Source organism: Falco rusticolus, chromosome 4 (genome assembly GCF_015220075.1).
Source record: "Falco rusticolus isolate bFalRus1 chromosome 4, bFalRus1.pri, whole genome shotgun sequence".
Classification (NCBI taxonomy): domain Eukaryota; kingdom Metazoa; phylum Chordata; class Aves; order Falconiformes; family Falconidae; genus Falco; species Falco rusticolus.
The window spans coordinates 45029528-45045524 of NC_051190.1; the positions used below are offsets into that span (position 1 = coordinate 45029528).

Below are 15997 nucleotides of genomic sequence, written 5' to 3' on the forward strand. Positions count from 1 at the left end.
CCTCGTGGCTGAGGGGGCCCTGGGGTCTGTCATCCCCCTCGTGGCTGAAGGGGCCCTGGGGGGTCTGTCACTGCCCCACAGCTGAGGGGGCCTGGGGGCTGTCACCATCCGATGACCATGAAGCCCGGGGGACTGTCACCTCCCCATGGCCAGAGGGTCGCTGCGGGCTGTCACTGCTCAGTGGCTGAGAGGACTTGGGGGTCTGTCCCAATCCCTCAGCTGACGGGTCCCAAGGGCTGTCACCGCCCCACAGCTGCGGAGGTCTGGGGGGGTCTGTCACTGCTCCACAGCTAAGGGGTCCCATGGGTCTGTCACCACCCCACGGGCCTCCTCATGCCAGCACCTTCCAGCCGACCACCATCCAAGGGCAGCCGCCGGCCCCTGCCCGCAGCCAGCACCCCAGCGCTCCACGCTTGCCTTCGGCATTTCACGTGCGACTCAAAATGTCTCCTGCAGGGACCATCCTGTGTGCAACCAGCCCGGGACTGCGGGGACAACCCTGCTCCCCATCGTCCTGGGGGCGCCACCTCCCACCAAACCACCTGGATGATTATGGACCAGGATTTTATTGCCATAAGTGCTTTGTGCAAGAGCAACAGTACCCTCCAGAGGGTGCAGTCTTGTCGTTGGAGATCGCAACGCTCCCGCTGCACAGTCTTGGTGCCAAAGATGCCTTCGCCGCCCCGCGTCCCCACACATGGTCGGCATCAGAGTCGCTCCTGGCTCTTCCCAAAACAACCGGGAGAGACAAGGCCAAGCGTCGCAGGGTCCATGTAATTTTTAAAGCCGGCACACATCTGGAGAGAGCGGATGGTCTAGAGGGCATTCCAGTCGTCAGTGGAAATCAGGAAATTATTCATAGCGGTGGCTCTGCCAACGACCGGGGGTAAATTTCTTTGATTTCCCATGCCTTGGTGTCCACATCTGTATAAGGGAAAGGGGGAATTCATACATGAGAATAAACGCACTTGGAAAGCCGTGAAAATACTCTTTCAAGTCAGCCTGATGAAAACTTCATGTTCTGGAGCCCTCTGCTTCAAGGAGAGCAATCTGTTTCAGAGGCGAAGCTGTGTATTTTTCTTATTTAAATCTTCTAAATCTGCTGGAGCATTAAAAATATTTGGCATTTCCACAGCACATTTCATTCCCAGCTCCAAATGCGTTTTACAGACATTCATTAATTAAGCCTTGTAAAACCTTTGGGAGAAAAGGAAGCAGTACTTATTAATTTGCTATTTGTATTGCTGCAGCGCATGGAGACCCCAGCCAGGACCTCGGGGCCCTGTTATTTTAGACCTGACCTACACAGAAGAGGAGATGTCAGCGCATCGAGGAACGGGGAGAGCAAGAGGAGATGAGAGGCAGCGGATGAACGTTAACGCTGTAAGTCATCAGCACAGCCCGCAGCAGTCCATCCCCGATGTTTCACCACCATGCCCTTTCTGCCGGGCAGTGCTGCCCGCACGACGGAGCCGCAGAAGCGAGCGTGGCCCCCACCCCAGCTCTCCCCCCACCTTGACCACTGCTCTGTGCATTTGGCTGGTGTTTCAGGGCTCCTGCCCCTCCTTTCCAGTGCCTCGCACTTGTCCTGCTTCCTCAGACACCAGCTCTGCTTCATTTGATACCTTCCACACTCTCCTGGGGCTGCTTTCTGTCGCTTTAGCTTTGTGGCATGCCCCGCTCTTTAAAACGTTTAAAATAAATGCTTTCCCTTTATTATTTTTAGGTCTATATAGATATTTTAAGTGCATCTATTTCAGTTCAGTAAATGCATGGTAATAAAGCAGCCCTGCTGACAGCTAGCCCAGCCAGGCTGCCCACTTGCTGTGGACCTCTCTGTCCCAGGTGGGTCAGTGGATGGGAGCTGTGAACGTTACACCTCTGCTTCCCCTGCAGGAAAAACCAGGCTGTGCTGCATGCTGTAAATGCCTTTCACATGTTCCCCAGATCCCAGTTAAATTGAACCCCAGAAGGTCTCTCAAAGCATGAAAAATGCATTTGCAAGATGCTGGAAAGGAGATGTATTCCATAACTACTCTGGTGACCAGGCGTGCTGACTTTTGTCATGTGGAGAAGGAACCAAAAGGGGGTATTTCTTGTTATTTCATACTGCTGATGGGATTTTATCTCTGGCAGCAAATCCAGGAACTTTTTAGTTACCATTATTGTTTGATTTTATGGGCCATTTGATATTTATTTTTATTTCTATTCATTATTTGTTGAGTGCACTTAGCCCCTTCCCCAAGGAGCCTGCCTTATATCTAAGGTGATTTTTACGACCAGTGTTAGCACAGCATCTGAGCAACTTGCACAACTTTAATATATTTATCTGGCGCACACAGTTTATCAAGGCAGTCCTGGTATTCCTACTGTGGAAAGCGGTGGTCTGCCTGTAAAATCACAGATCTAACTTACTAGGTTAAAAAAAAAAGAAATAATAAACTCCAAAGTATTTACATTTTTCTTTCTTCATTTTAAGCCATCAGGATGTATTTGAGTCATATTTTCACTTCTCCCCCCCCCCCCCCCCCCCCCCAAAACATGAGGTCTATCAATGTACCTTTTACTGCAAGCCAAGCTCTCGCATATCCCACGACTCCCACAGCTGGGGCTTTAAAATCTGCGGCCAACACTGTGAGACTAATGACAAAATCATGAGCTGGCAGCACTGCCTTTTCCTCCGACCTTTTCGTTTCATCCTGCAAACGCTCAGAAACAGGAATTCCTCGCAGCTCTATCGGTCCACGCAGTTTGTGTTGGGTGGAGGAGGCAGACAGCTGGCTGCAACGAGCTTTTTTTTTCCCAATTCTTGCTAGATTTTCCCCAGCACAACAAAGACTCTCCGTTCCCTTATTTGCTATTGTTATGGAGGAGTCTGCGAGTGACCTCCCTCTTGCTCACTGCCTCCGCACAGCATCAGCAACCCATACTGCTCCATCCTCTGCTTGTCATGCATGTCTGGAGGGTGCTGTGGGCTTTTTCAGTGCCTGTGCCTCTGGCTGGTTTTACTCCCTTTTGATTTCTGGTAGACAGCTCTCTGCTAATCCCCGTGTAATCCCGGCAAGCGTGTGAGCCCAGGGAGGCATCGAGCATGCGGGCTGGGGTGTGTCTGCGTGTGCTGGCAGAGCCAGGGCTCTCCGTGGAAGGATGGGCCGTGGCATTGCATGCACTGGTCCTTCTCCCTCCCTTTTATTTTGCCCCATCAGGATATCCTGCCTGCATCTCCCCATGGTCGTGTTCAGGCTTGGATGTGTTTTACCTCCCTGAGGCGTTGTCCTGGGAGGCTGGTGAAGGTAAGACACCCTCTTCCCCACCTTGCACACCACCTCTGCCAGTTGCCACCACAGATAACTCCACACAGATAACTGTAGGCTCCCACCCATCCCAGGGCACAGAGCAGCCCTGCAGGTCCCCGATCTCCTGCTGCAGAGTCGAACTGACACAGCAGCTGCTGCTGAGGCTCCGGCACAACACACCAGCTGAGCACCATCCTTGCCGGGATGGAAACAATGGCTCCAGGCAGTGTTACCCAGACCCTGGAGCAGTGGTTCCATCTCATCCTGCGCAGATACTGCGCGCATGTGCTGGGAGGCACAGGCATTGCTGTGCCTTGCACTGAAGAGTGAGCAGGAGGAGCAGGCGTGAGCAGGCAGCAGACAGCAGAGCCACGTGGGGTCTGCCTTGGGGGAAGGCTGCGCACCTTCTTTTATGAATCTTGGGCTTCTTCCACGCCCACGCATGGCAAGGCGAGCTGACGCACGCGGCACCCGCGGGAGCCGGCTCCCACACCAGCTGGAGGCGTTGGCTGTCCCCAGCACTGTTCGGCACTGGTGCAAGGCCGCGATCCAGCAAATCCCCTCTGCACGTGCTGCAGTGTTAAGTACACGTGTCGTCCCCGTGAAATCAGTGGGATGGCTCCAGCGCCTGAAGGTGAGCAGGTGCTGCACCGCGCTGCCGCATCGGTGCTTAAGGGAGCCCGATTCCCATCCATCCAGCCAAACCACAACCATACATCCCTGCTTTCCCTGACCAGCTTGGCTGTGCTCCTCACCTGGCAGAAGAACACACAGCAGCGAAAATAAACACGGAGGGAAGCGAAGCCCCTCATGGCCCAGCGAGCGAAGTCTGCGTTCCAAGAAGTAATGAAGCCCAGGGAATGGAAAATGTATGTCACTTGGCGGTGGGCTGGATGTGTGCGAGTGCTCCGTGCCGGCTGCCGAGAGGGTGCTTCGCCTCCACACGGCACCACCACGGCACAGCAGCTGCGCCAGGTCCAGCCAGCGGCACCGCGCTGAACTCTGACATTTGAAGACGGAGAATAATTTGGCTTCATTAGCCTCCCCTTCCCCCCCGCCCCGAGCGGTCCCTCGAGCCAGGCTGGAATGTGCGTGGTAGGGACAGAACCAATCCCATTAGCACGAGGAGATTGTTTTTCGTTTGGTTTTGTTGTTGTTGAATCACCCGTGGCTCCGCTTCTTTGGGGTAGGTCATAGGAAGGTGGACAGGGAGAGGAAACCCATGGATGTGTTTTCCCGGGTGCCCATCCACAGCACCACGCTCCCCCGCCAGCCTGGCTGCCTGGTTTCAGCAGCACCATGAGATTTCTATCTTTGAAGGCCACATGAGCTTTGCTGCTGGCTCCAGGATGGTGCCCGGCACAGTTTGAAGGAGCATTTGTAAGGGCAAGGGCTCAGCTCCCACACGCAGCGTCGGGAAGGTGCTGCAAGCCAGCGGTGCTGCCAGAGCTCACTTGGAACCCCTGTCCAACTCTCCACCCTGCATCCTCATCCTCGCTCCGTCTCTGGATGGAGACTTACCTCCGTTGGGATTAAAGCTGAATTTACAGCTCTGTGTGTTGGTCAGGACAACACCGGATTGCAGACATGTGCTAGCAGGAGCCAGGCCAGGGGCAGCGAGAGGCAGCTGGAGCAGCTAGAAAATATCCTTTCCCCAGCTGAGATAACCCAGGCTCTTTTTTCCATCATCTTCAAAAGCCCTGCCCTGGCAGGGCCCAAACCCACTGTTTCACCCTGATTGTGACTCTCATGAAAGACCCTCATTCCTCCAACATGAGGCAAGAAGAAGAAACACCCCCCGGCTGCTTCGTGCCCAGCAGCATCTCCCTGGGCTGCCAGTGGGAAAGGGCGAAGGAGAGCAACAGGTTCAGACCCAGGTGAACCAACACCATGTCCACTCTGAATCTGGAGAAACTGGTCACAAAGCATAAAAGTGTGGGTTGGCGTGTCTGCACAAGGCAGGGACTTGTCGGAGTCCTGCTGTCCCAGTTCTGGGTTTTCTGCCCTGTGCGGCATCCCTGGACCCCAATGCTCTTCCTAAGCAGAGACATCCCAGTGGGACATGGCACAGGGCTCCAGGCACCCGGCAGTGGGACAAGGAGCTGCGAGTGCTCCTGAAGTCATCTTCAGCACAGGAGAGCGCGATGAGAAATAGGGGCAAACGACACCATTGGGAGCAGACGGCAAGAGGGGAGGGAAATCCGTGCACAAATGCATTCGCCGCGTGGCCTGGCTCCTCAGCTGGAGTGTGCGAGCAGCGGTGGAGCCACGCCAGCTCCCAGCAGCTGAGATTTGAAGGGGGGTGGAGAAAGGAGGGGGCATTTTCTGGAGGTGAGAACAGCAGCCCAGCGCAGCCACAGAGCCAGCGGCGAGGGTCGGGGGCGCTGCCGACCCCAACCACAGCCAGCAAGACCCCCTGTGACCCTCAGCACCTGCTACCGGCACAGAGGCCAAGCGATGGCATCTCCTCAGCAGGGAGATGCTGCGGGGGTCCATGGTGGAGGTGTGGGGGGCAGCTTGCTGGCCTTCCCCCACTTTTTGAGGCCACTTCTTGCCGCAGCGTGGCTAACAGTCCCCACCTACCAGTCTGTGATTTCTTGCTGACCTGTGGCTGGACATGCTGAGGCGAGTGTGGGTGCACAGATGCTCGCCACGAGGACACGATCTGCCATGGGCTCATGGTCCCCCGTGCCCTGATCACCAGCCATGGGCTGAAGGGTGTGATTCCGCCGCAGCCTGGCTTGCCCATTGCCGATGGGGCCACACACCATGAATTTTGCTTCCCCCGTGAAAAAATACAAGAGGGAGCGAGAAGGAAAAGGCGTCGGATGGAAAACACCCCGGCTGCCTGCTGCGGGGAGTGGAACCAGCTAATTTCATGCGTCTCCTTCTTGTTGGAGTGGGGTCCCTCCTCACCTGCTCCTGGGCACGGTTTCCTGCACCCCGAGCCAGCAACACGGAATCTGATTCCAGTTTAAAGGCAAGGAGCTTGTCCACGGTTTGTAGCCCGGCTCCCATCCCAGGAGGGGACCCACTCGGAGCGCTGCCCGCAGCGGGCAGGGTTTACCAGCTGTCCGCACCGATCTTGTGTGTTGCCCCCTCCCTCTGCACCAGCCCGTGGCAGGGAGATGCAGACAACCCTGTGTTGGGGGTCTCAGCCCCAGGCAGCACCATCTTGGGGTCTTTCTGCTTGCTCTTGCTTGCACCCAACTGCTGCTCCATCACCGCAGAGTGGGTGTCTGGGGGCGAGCAGCTGCCAGCACCCCCACCTAGCCTGTAATGAGGCTCAGCGCTGATGTCCTGGGCTACCTATGGAAAATGCTGGAGAAAGACACCCTCTGACATGCCATCCAGGGGGCACTTGGTGCCTTGACCCTGGCCAGGGGGCTCTGGGTCATGAGCTTGTGCCTACCCCAAAGGCTGCCCAGCACTGGGCTGCCATTTCTCAGCTCTTCCTGCTTGTCCTGCCAGCCCCCAACACCCCCCTGCCCACCCTGGCACCCTAAGGCACCCAACCTGCTGAGGACATCGTGCAAGCCCCCAAACCCCACCACCCGGGCAATGCAGCCATGGGATATGCCAGCCTTGCACAGCCAAGGCTGCCCAGAGCATCCTGCGCACGGCACAGGCAGAGGCAGGGCAGGCAGTGCGCTGAGAACACCATCCCTCTCCCCTCCATTTGGCGAGCTGAGCCCAGCAGAGTAGAGCATCCCCCTCCAGCCCCCAGCATTGCCGTGCTGCGTGGAGGGGACATCGCAGCCCCAATTTAGGGACAGGCGGGGGCCGTGCTCCGGCAGGAGAGGCTGCTGGCAGGCAGCGGACCAGGCGCTGCATCCCCCTTGGAGATCCTTCTTTGGCTGCGACTCGTGTCGCGCACCCCAGCATCCATCCGCAGCCCTCCCGGGGGTCAGGCAGCACCTCCTCATCCCCGGCTCCACATCCCAGGGAAAACAAGCAGCTGAGGCCAGCACCAGCCCTGGCTTCTCAGGGGCCCCGTGTCGCTGCTGGCTCCGAGGATGGGACCCTGCTGAGCTACTGAAGTGCTAAAAACGAGCCTCCAGGCCCTTGCGTGAGCTTTTGTGTCGTGCTTGGCATGGGGAGAGCTCGACTGTGGCGTGGACGCAGGCGCTGCGCCAGGAAAAACACAAGCCGCAGGGGAAAGGTGGGTGCACGCACGTGTGAGCACGTCCCAGCCCTCGAGCCCGGGCGGCTGCGGCGTGTTACGCTGACGTGTCACGCGTGTGCGCAGCCCAATTTGCACTCTCCCTCCTCGCAACGGGTGCCCGGGTCTCAGTGGGCAGTTTCCAGAGGGAAAAGCCCTCGTTCCCCAGCCTGTCTTTACAGGCACATGTGAGCACGTGCATGCAGCCCTCCGCAGTGCCCTGTCTCAGCCTCCTCCTCCTCACAGCTGCTGGGTGAACGTGTTGGGGTGCACAGCCCCCCACCCACCCCGCACCTTCCCAGCACCCACTGATGTCGGTACCAGCTCTCCAGGGAACACAGCATCTCCTTTTACGCTTGATGCTGAATCTCTCGATCCGGTAAATCTGCAGCTTGCAGCAGAGGGGAGCATCGCCCCGTATCCCTGCAAAACAGCCCAGACAGGGGACCTCTCTCCAGTTTGCCAGAGGTTTCATCCTGGCTCAGCTTGCACAGATGGGATGGCAAGATGGGAACTGACCTGCACCCACCTTCCAGCCCCACAAGGGGGTTCAAACCTGCTCCCCAGCTGGTGATGGGCACCCCGTGAAGCCACCGACTCATCCAAATCTGGTACAAACCTTTTATTTCCCCTCCACCCGCACTGCCCAGCCAGCTTGAGGCTGGGTTTGCCCTTTGGAAGCGAAGCTGGGGGGGCTCCAGGGCTGCCCTCTCCCCCGAGCTCGCAGCCTGGCACGGTTGCACCCAGGGACGGGGAAAGCCGCTGTGGCCAGGACACAGACACCCCCCCCAGGCCACAGCCACCACAGACCCCCCGAGCTTCGCACTGAGCCAAGCGGCCAAAAAGCAACAATGAAAAGTGTACCCCAAAATGTACACGAGACCCCTCACCCCCCCCCCCCCCCCCCAGTTTCCCCAGCCCCAGATATGTTGCACGGGTTAAAGTGATATGGAGCAGCACAAAATCGGCGGGGATGGGGACCAGGGACCAGAGCCCCCCCACCCCACCACGCCATGGCCCCCCGAGACCGCTCAGCGCCGGGGAGCAGCCAGCACAGGGAGGGAGCCTAATAACCCAAGGGTGGGGAGTCGCGGGCAATAAGTTAATCTGTACAGACTGTGTTAGGTGGACACGGGGCTGGCAGGGACCGCCGAGCCATCCCTCCGCGCGCGGGGGTGGCCCCACGGGGGGCCGGGGGCCGATGAACCACATGCCGGTGCAAATCAAACCACGAAACGACGCATGAAGTCAAGTGATGGAGAACGGTGGGGATATGGGGAGATGCCCCAGCTCGCACTGAGCCTGGCTGCAGAGGCAGAGCCCTGTGGAGCAGGGGGAGGGAAGGGACCCCTCCACACCGAGGGGCTGTGCTGGGGTGAGCCGAGGGGGACCCCACTTGGCTGGGAGACCCCAGGGCCGGCCCCCTACTTCCAGGGCAGGGCTGTGAGCCCGGGGACCCGGAGGCTGGCTGCTGCTAGGTCCTGCCATCAGCTACAGCCCCGCAGGCTGAGCTGCTCCCGGCTCCGGGCAGGGATGCTGAGCCCAGGACGGAGGCATCCCAGCAGCTCCCACCTCCTGCCCAAGCTCGAATGCGCCATGACAGCACGAGGCAGGGAAACGCCACCTCGTCCCCTGCTTGGTCCCAGCAACCCGTCGGCACTGGGGCCAGCCACCCGCAAGGCATCACGGAGCAGGGAGGGGAAGGAGCCATCCCGGGGCCCCTCCACAGCTCCAGGAAGGGGCTGGCTGGGTCCTCGCGTGGGCATGGAGGCAGCGAGATCTGCTCTTCTCTCCAGCTGCCAACACCAAATCCATTCGCCACGTTTCGGCTCCCCAAGGCAATCGGCTCCGGCCAGCGGAAGGGAGTTCTCAGGGCCAGAGACGGCGCCTTGGAGGCTCAGCCCAAGGTGGGAGGCCGGGGATGTGCCGAGCCAAAGCCCAGAACGCTGCAGACACTCTCCATCCCCCACTGCAGCCGGCTCCCTCCTGCCCAGCGCTGGACCCATGCCCGGAGGGCTGCGGGGCCCCGGGGGCTCCGGTCGGGAGGAGACAGACCGCCCCACCATGAGGACGGGCTCCCCCCGGCCTCCCCACTCTGGCAGCTCCTCTTTTGGCTCTTGAGTGCTGGCAGCCAGGATCCCAGAAAACAGAACATCTACGGAGGAGGTGAAGCCGCAGCCTGGCTCCTGGGAGCCTCCTCCGCAGTGGCCATCCCTGGGGAGAAGAGCGGAGCCAAGCCCGATCGCACCCCCGGTCCCCTCCGTGCCAGAGCCAGAGATGCCCCGCCAGGAGCCAGGGACACAGGGCAGCGGAGCAGGACCGGGGATGACGCCATGGGGAAGGTGACAGGGAGGTGGTGTGGAGGTGACGGGAAGGGGTGGGAGCACTACAGGACGGTCTTGTCCAGGTCGACTTTGAGGGGCAGTGGCCCCGCATCCTCACCACCGTGCGCAGGGCACAGGGTGACAGCAATGACGGGTGGCAGGGGGAAGGTGCTTGGGCCATCCAGGTCCTCCAGGTACTCCTTGTCCCCGTTGATGCTCAGAGGCTGGAAGAGAGGCAGAGGGGACCATGCAGCCCCAGAGCAGGGGACAGGACCCTCTTGTCCCCCGGCTGGGATCACCGCGGGGCTGGCTGGGGACGTACCACACAGCACAGACATGCCAGCATGCCCAGCACGGTGGCCGGGGACCACAGGCACTGAACGGCCACATCTTCACCCCGCAAGATTCACCCAGCCAGAACGGGGAGACACAGGGTGTCAGGGACCCCCGTGGGACCACCCCGGGCTGCGCTGAGCACCGCTCACCCCATACCTGGGTCTTGACATGCTGCTCAGGGGCGGTCACCAAACTGGCACAGCTCAGCCACAGCATCACCATGATGGAGAGGAAGAGGCAGGCAGCCAGGATCCAGCGAGGAAGGCCCGAGCGCCTGTAACACCCCACCACCCCCCACCAAAGAAAAAGGACGAGTTTATAGCAGGGCACAGGGAGCTGGGGAGGCAGCTGGGGGGAAGAGCATCTGCTCCAGCAGGTCCAGGGCCCTCCGGCCCCGCGCAGCCCCATTGCACCTACTTGGACATGCAGCCGAGGAAGTCGTGCTCCGGCTGCGGGGGGTCCGGGTGCTGTGCCTTGGCTTTGCCCCGTGGCTTCTTCACGGGGGGCTTCTCCCCCTTCACCCGGGGGCCTGGCGGGGGAGAGGCGACTCTGAGCCCGGGCACCCGCTGTGGGCATGCCTGCCCCTTGCCCGCACCGGACCGGGTGCAGGGGTGCCGGGTGGTCCCCTCTCCCCCACGGGGACCCTCCGCCTGTGGTGGGGGTGTGGACGATCCCAGCAGCTTCTTGGAGTGGGTCCTGAATCCAGACCCACCCCCCCTGCGTGGGTGTGGGGTGTGGGAAGCTAATCAGACCCAAGAAGCGGGTAATTTGTTTAGCTCTGGAGAAATGGGATGAGAGCCAGGAGGGCACGCAGGCTCCCAGTGCCCCCCCAGCAGCCCGGACCCCCCTGCACCTGTGTGGGGCTGCAGGACACGGGGGCTGGACCCTGGTCCCGGCTGCGCTGGCTGCACCTCCGGCACCTCGGGTACTGGATACTCCATCTCGGGCTGGGACTGGTGGGTCAGCAGGGAAAGAGGGAGAAAATGGTGAGCAAGTGGGTCCTCACTCCTCTTAGCACCCAGCAGAGAGAGGACACAGGACACCCCCACCTGAAACACCACGACTTTGCCATCGTCCGCCTGCAGGTAGAAGGTCCAGGTGGAAGAGATGAAGCTCTGGGCAGAGCTGACGATGTCGTTGCAGAAGGTGGAGACCAAATCGAACACGGAGAATGATGGCACCTTCAGCTCCAGGCTCTGCAAAGGAGCAGGGACATGGTGTCACCGCCAGCCCCCTGTCACCCACCCCAGCGGACAACGTCCCACCCCAAGGCTGTGTCCCGGCTGAGCTGGGTGCTCAGGTCTGGGGCTCAGCCCGCTTCTGCCGGGGATGGGGACATGCAGGGCCTGTGCTCCAGCCCCAGGAGGGTCACCAAGCTTGGGGCTGTGGTCCCCAGGGCCGTCACCCAGCCCTCAGCAGCCCTGCGCTCACACCAGCGCTTGAAACAATAGGAGCGAGCGGCCGAGATGCTGAGGGCGTTCCTCTCCTGGCAGCCTCTCGGTGCCCTGGATTCTTGGCCGTCGCGGCAGTTTGTTATTTTTAAAGCATCCCTGCTGGAATCCGCTTGGCTGCTCCCTGCCACTGGCTTCGAACATTTTCCGACAGCCCCTTGCACGGTCAAACCAGCAAACAGGAAATAAATAGGTCAGATTCTGTATCTAATTATTATGCTAAATCTGCTTTGCCTGCTTGTCTGGGAACCCAAAGGAAAAATGCTTTTGGGGGGGTGAAGGGGGTGCCAGCCCTCCCTGTCAGCCGGTCACCCCCCGAGGCTCGTCCCCGACCTTGGAGAGGGGCTGGGAAATGGGATCAGGAAGGTCTTAAAAACCGGCTGCAAAGCGGTTTTTTGAAGGAGCCGCAGCTTTCTACAGCACAAATTTATCTTCATCTGCACGTGTACAAAGCCAAAAGCCTCTTCCTTGGGCCAAAGTCTAATTTAATTAATTGGGCAAAAGCTGAATTAATTAAATGTAGGAGGAAAAAGCGTTGCTAATTGCTGGGAAGGATAACAGATCAAAACCGGGGGAATCTGCAACAGTCACCAGCCAGAACTTCTCGCCCTGGGAATTTGGCATAATCACCCTGCCTGGCCGAAACCAGTGGCAGCACGGGTCGAGCCCCGTTAATCCATTTTATGTGCTTTGGGTGAAGCAGCGCGACGGGTCAGCAGCGGGCTCGTGTCTCCCTGGCACCCCTCTGGCACCCCCGCGGCACCCCTCCGTGGGGGCACCTATAATGGGGGACATAAAATACAGCAAGATGCGGCAGGCATCCTGCGGCGTGGGTTGTGCCGGGTGGTGGGAGCATGCAGGGAGCAGGTCTGGGCCCGAGCCACCCTGGGAAAGCATCGAGGGGAACCGAAGCAACCTCGCCAAGACATGAGGTTGCTGGTGGGGATGGCCAGGAGGCAGCAAAGGCAGGGATGGGGCTGGATGCCTGTGCTGGGGATGGAGGGGTGAGGGATGGATGATGGATGGAGGGATGACAGATGGATGGAGGGAGGGAGGGATGATAGATGGATGACAGAGGGATGGGCTGCATGTGTGGGGTGTTGTAGCCTCCATCCCCAGGGAGAGGAGGGACTGGGCTGAGCTCCCATGGGAGGAAGAAGTCCTCCCTGAAGTGGAACCCAAGGACCAAGCCACCATGTCCCAGCATTCCCCCGTGGGGTCCCGGGCAGGGGGTGGCTGGTGGGCTCAGCAGGGTCTCCATTGCATTGGTATTGCCTGCTCTGCCCTGTCCTTTGGTCCCTGCCAGGCTCAGGGTGACCAAGATGCCCCACGTCCCCATGCTGGGGGTCAGGCAAGGGACGAGGCTGCTGGAGAAGCCACCCCCAAGGCTCCATGGCTCCAGGCTCCTTGTGGGGGCAAATGCCACCAGTCCCCGGCAGTCCCATGGGGTGATGGCACAGGGACGGAGCAGCCAGGATGGAGCTCCATGCAGGGACAGGGCAGAGCCTCGGCCGGTGGCACCAGGGACAGGCTAGGGGGTTCAGGGGGGAAGAGGGGCTCCCCATCTCCCCCGCCCCTCACCTTCTCCTTCCTGTTCTCCACCTCAGGCAGCTGCTTGCGGCACCCTGTCACGCAGCCAAACTGCTCCTCTGCGTTGCTGTAGGCTTCGGCGCACGCTGCAAGGCAGGAGGAGGGGTCATTTAGGGGGGGCTCGATCCCCCCGATGAGCCCCGCACCCCCAGCACCCCCCTACCCCTCCTGATTTACACCCAGTGGGTGTAAACCTGCAACCTGCTTGGTTTGCAGCAGGCTCTGGATGCAGCCCTGGGGCACAGCGTGGGGCTGAGCGGAGGCAGGATGCTCGGGAGTGTGGAAAGCGTCATGGTGGTGCCAGTGGTATGTGGGGGGGACCCCTGGGATGGTCTTTGGGGCGCAGGGGCCGCTCGGCCGCTGGCTCCTCACCTGCTTCACACTCGGCTCTGGTTGTGTTCAGCTCGGCACTCGCATCCACGAAGTGACAGATGGAGAACAGCCGGCAGCCCCGGTAACAGGCGTTGAGAACAGCATCCTGCAGGGAGGAGGAGGGAGCGTGGAGCTGGCACCAAGCTCAGCCCGGTGGCTGTGCCGGCCCCCCCCCGCGGCCCCCTGCACCCAGCTGGGGGGCACCAGGCGCCGTGGCTCTCCTGCGGGACCCCTGCTGGGTTGTCACCCCAAAACCCAAGGTGACGGCATCCCCCAGGCTGGGAGAACTGCCTTCGCTCCCCCGTTTGCACCCAAGGGTGGGGTTGGCACGTGGCCCCGGCCCCATCGAGGATGTGGCGGGTCCCCCCGCCTCGGTCAGGGAGCTCGGCACCTGCCAGGCCCTGGCGTGGGCTGGCAGCAGGTGGGGGCTGCACTCGGGGGGGTGGGGGGGGTGTGCATGGGGGGAGGTGCATGCACTGGGTGGACTGGGAACACACTGGGGGGCTGGACGGAAGGGCACTGAGCCTATGTGGGGGTCACGGCGTGTGCAGGCTCGGGGGGAGCGGGTGCCCCGGCCAGCAGGCAGGGCTGGGTGCTGGCAGGGAGGCAGCTCCAGCCCCGATGGGAAAACAACTTCATCCCACCCATGGCAGCGGCGGCCACACTGGCTCCTGCCAAGGCACTGGCCTAGATACAGCCCTGCCCGCGTGGGGGCTCGGGGATGGGGGCCACCGGGCAGCCCCTGGCATGGCACGGCCACGGCAGCTCTGATCCGGGCCTTTCCGTGATGCTCCGGGTCCAGCCACCAGCGCTCGGCTCCATCTCAGTCCCCGCTGCCAGCACGTGGTGCTGGCCCACCCTGTCACCACGGTGTCACCCGCCACCCCGGTTGTCCTTGGCCCCACTGGCCCCATGCCACCACTCTTGGGGATGGCTGTGCCATGCCACTGGTGATGGGGGGCTGGGGGGCACCCCCAGTGTGGGGTGGCTGCCACCACCAAGGGCACCCCAAACCAGGCACAGGTGAGACTGGGGGGCACGCCAATGCCAAGATGGGCGAAACCACTGCAGGCACCCCAAACTGCAGTGGGTGCCCTCGCTGGGGGCACCCAAAGCTGTGGCGGCGGAGACCACCGGGGCTCTGAGGCTCTCCCGGTGCCCACCACGGTGCTCCCTGTGGAAGGGGGGGGGGGGGGGCTGGTGTGTGGCCGTGCAGCGGCAATGCCCACACAGGGTGGGCTGGTGCCCACGGTGCCCTCACTGGTCCCAGTGCTCCTGGTGTCCCTGATACTCCTGCTGCTGCCAGTGCCCCAGCTGTTCCCACTGCTCCCAGTGTCCCTGATACTCCTGCTGCTCCCAGTTTCCCCTGGTGCTCCCGGTTCCTCCCAATGCTCCCAGTACCCCTGGTCCCCCATGATGCTCCTTGCACTCCTGGTGCTACTAATGCTCCCCATGCTCCTGGTACCCTGGTACCCCAGTGCCCCTAGTGCCCCCGACACCCTCAGTACCACTGGTGCCCCCAGTACCCCGGTGCCCTCAGTACCCTCCGTACCCTCCGTACCCCCGGTAAACCTAGTACCCCAGTGCCCCCGGTGCCCCTGGTACACCCCGTACCCGTGGTGCTGCGGTATCCCCGGTACCCTGGTAACCCCAGCACCCCCAGTACCCCGGTGCCCCCCGTACCCCCAGAACCCCCAGTACACCCGGTACCCCAGTGTCCCCAGTACCCCCGGTACCCTGATGCTCCCGGTACCTCCAGTACCCCGGTGCCCCCAGTACCCCCGGTACATCCTGTACCCCCAGCACGGCCGGTACCCGGTGCCCCCGGTACCCCCAGCACCCCCTGTACCCCGGTGCCCCCGGTATCCCCAGCACCCCCGGTACCCCCGGTGCCCGGTGCCCGGCCGGACTCACGGCGGCGGCTCGGCGCGGCAGGCTGCGGCCGCACTGCCCGCGGCACCCGGCGGTGTCCCCCAGCTGGGGCGAGAAGGGGTCGGCGGCGGCGGCGGCGGCGGCCAGGGCCAGGCCGAGAGCGAGCAGGGCCCGGGGGCGCCGGGCCGCCATGGCGGGCGCGGGGCGCGGAGCGCGGAGCGGAGCGCACCCACCGCCGCCGCCGGCCCCGCCGTGACGCGCCGTGCGCCGGGCGGGGGCGGCGGGGGGAGCCGGGGGCGGGGGGAGCCGCCGCAGCCTGCCGCAGCTCCGGCGGCACCGGCAGCCCCCGCCAGCGGCACCGGCGGCAGCGCTGCCCGGGGATGCTGGGAGCGGGTGGGCGGGAGGATGGGGGTACCCGGGCACCGGGGGATGCAGTGTGCACGGGCACCGGGGGTACGGGAGGATGGGGTGGTACCCGGGTACCTGGGGGTGCAGAAAGATGCAGGGTGCACGGGCACTGGGGATGCGGGAGGATGGAGGGGTACCCGGGCACTGGAGTATGCAGGGTGCACGGGCACCGGCAGTATGGGAGGA

General features: G+C 61.8%; 3 protein-coding genes across 5 annotated transcripts; 1 reads left to right on the forward strand and 2 right to left on the reverse strand.

Annotated features, from left to right (window-relative positions):
• The first annotated feature begins 284 nt into the window (after positions 1-284).
• On the forward strand, positions 285-2405 carry LOC119145793. 2 transcript variants are annotated; one of them, XM_037382471.1, is made up of 3 exons: positions 285-886; positions 1251-1383; positions 1897-2405. In XM_037382471.1, the coding sequence occupies exons 1-3, from the start codon at positions 303-305 to the stop codon at positions 1987-1989; spliced, it is 810 nt and encodes a 269-aa protein (XP_037238368.1). In that variant the 5' UTR covers positions 285-302; the 3' UTR covers positions 1990-2405. The 2 variants fall into 2 exon arrangements, with proteins under 2 accessions (XP_037238368.1, XP_037238367.1); XM_037382470.1 differs by having other exon boundaries at positions 1251-2405.
• On the reverse strand, positions 821-4328 carry LOC119145794. Its single transcript, XM_037382472.1, has 2 exons — positions 2561-4328; positions 821-924 (listed from the first exon to the last, which is right to left on the reverse strand). Exon 1 carries the CDS (start codon positions 4008-4010, stop codon positions 3006-3008), a length of 1005 nt encoding a protein of 334 aa, XP_037238369.1. The 5' UTR covers positions 4011-4328; the 3' UTR covers positions 821-924; positions 2561-3005.
• A 3737-nt stretch (positions 4329-8065) lies between these two features.
• On the reverse strand, positions 8066-15695 carry TMEM59L (transmembrane protein 59 like). 2 transcript variants are annotated; one of them, XM_037387280.1, is made up of 8 exons: positions 15446-15695; positions 13532-13637; positions 13151-13245; positions 11168-11314; positions 10972-11071; positions 10536-10647; positions 10275-10416; positions 8066-10006 (listed from the first exon to the last, which is right to left on the reverse strand). In XM_037387280.1, exons 1-8 carry the CDS (start codon positions 15593-15595, stop codon positions 9845-9847), a joined length of 1014 nt encoding a protein of 337 aa, XP_037243177.1. In that variant the 5' UTR covers positions 15596-15695; the 3' UTR covers positions 8066-9844. The 2 variants fall into 2 exon arrangements, with proteins under 2 accessions (XP_037243177.1, XP_037243178.1); XM_037387281.1 differs by having other exon boundaries at positions 10275-10392; positions 15446-15681.
• Between the last annotated feature and the right edge of the window lie 302 nt (positions 15696-15997).

Coding starts and splice junctions, on each gene's coding strand:
- LOC119145793 (XM_037382470.1), top strand. CDS start 303: ATGGGTCTGTCACCACCCCACGGGCCTCCTCATGCCAGCACCTTCCAG. Junction 887..1,250: donor GGCTCTGCCAACGACCGGGG/GTAAATTTCTTT, acceptor GTATTGCTGCAG/CGCATGGAGACCCCAGCCAG.
- LOC119145794 (XM_037382472.1), bottom strand. CDS start 4,010: ATGGTTGTGGTTTGGCTGGATGGATGGGAATCGGGCTCCCTTAAGCAC.
- TMEM59L (XM_037387280.1), bottom strand. CDS start 15,595: ATGGCGGCCCGGCGCCCCCGGGCCCTGCTCGCTCTCGGCCTGGCCCTG. Junction 11,072..11,167: donor GCAAAGTCGTGGTGTTTCAG/GTGGGGGTGTCC, acceptor CTGACCCACCAG/TCCCAGCCCGAGATGGAGTA. Junction 10,007..10,274: donor AGCAGCATGTCAAGACCCAG/GTATGGGGTGAG, acceptor CCTCTCTTCCAG/CCTCTGAGCATCAACGGGGA.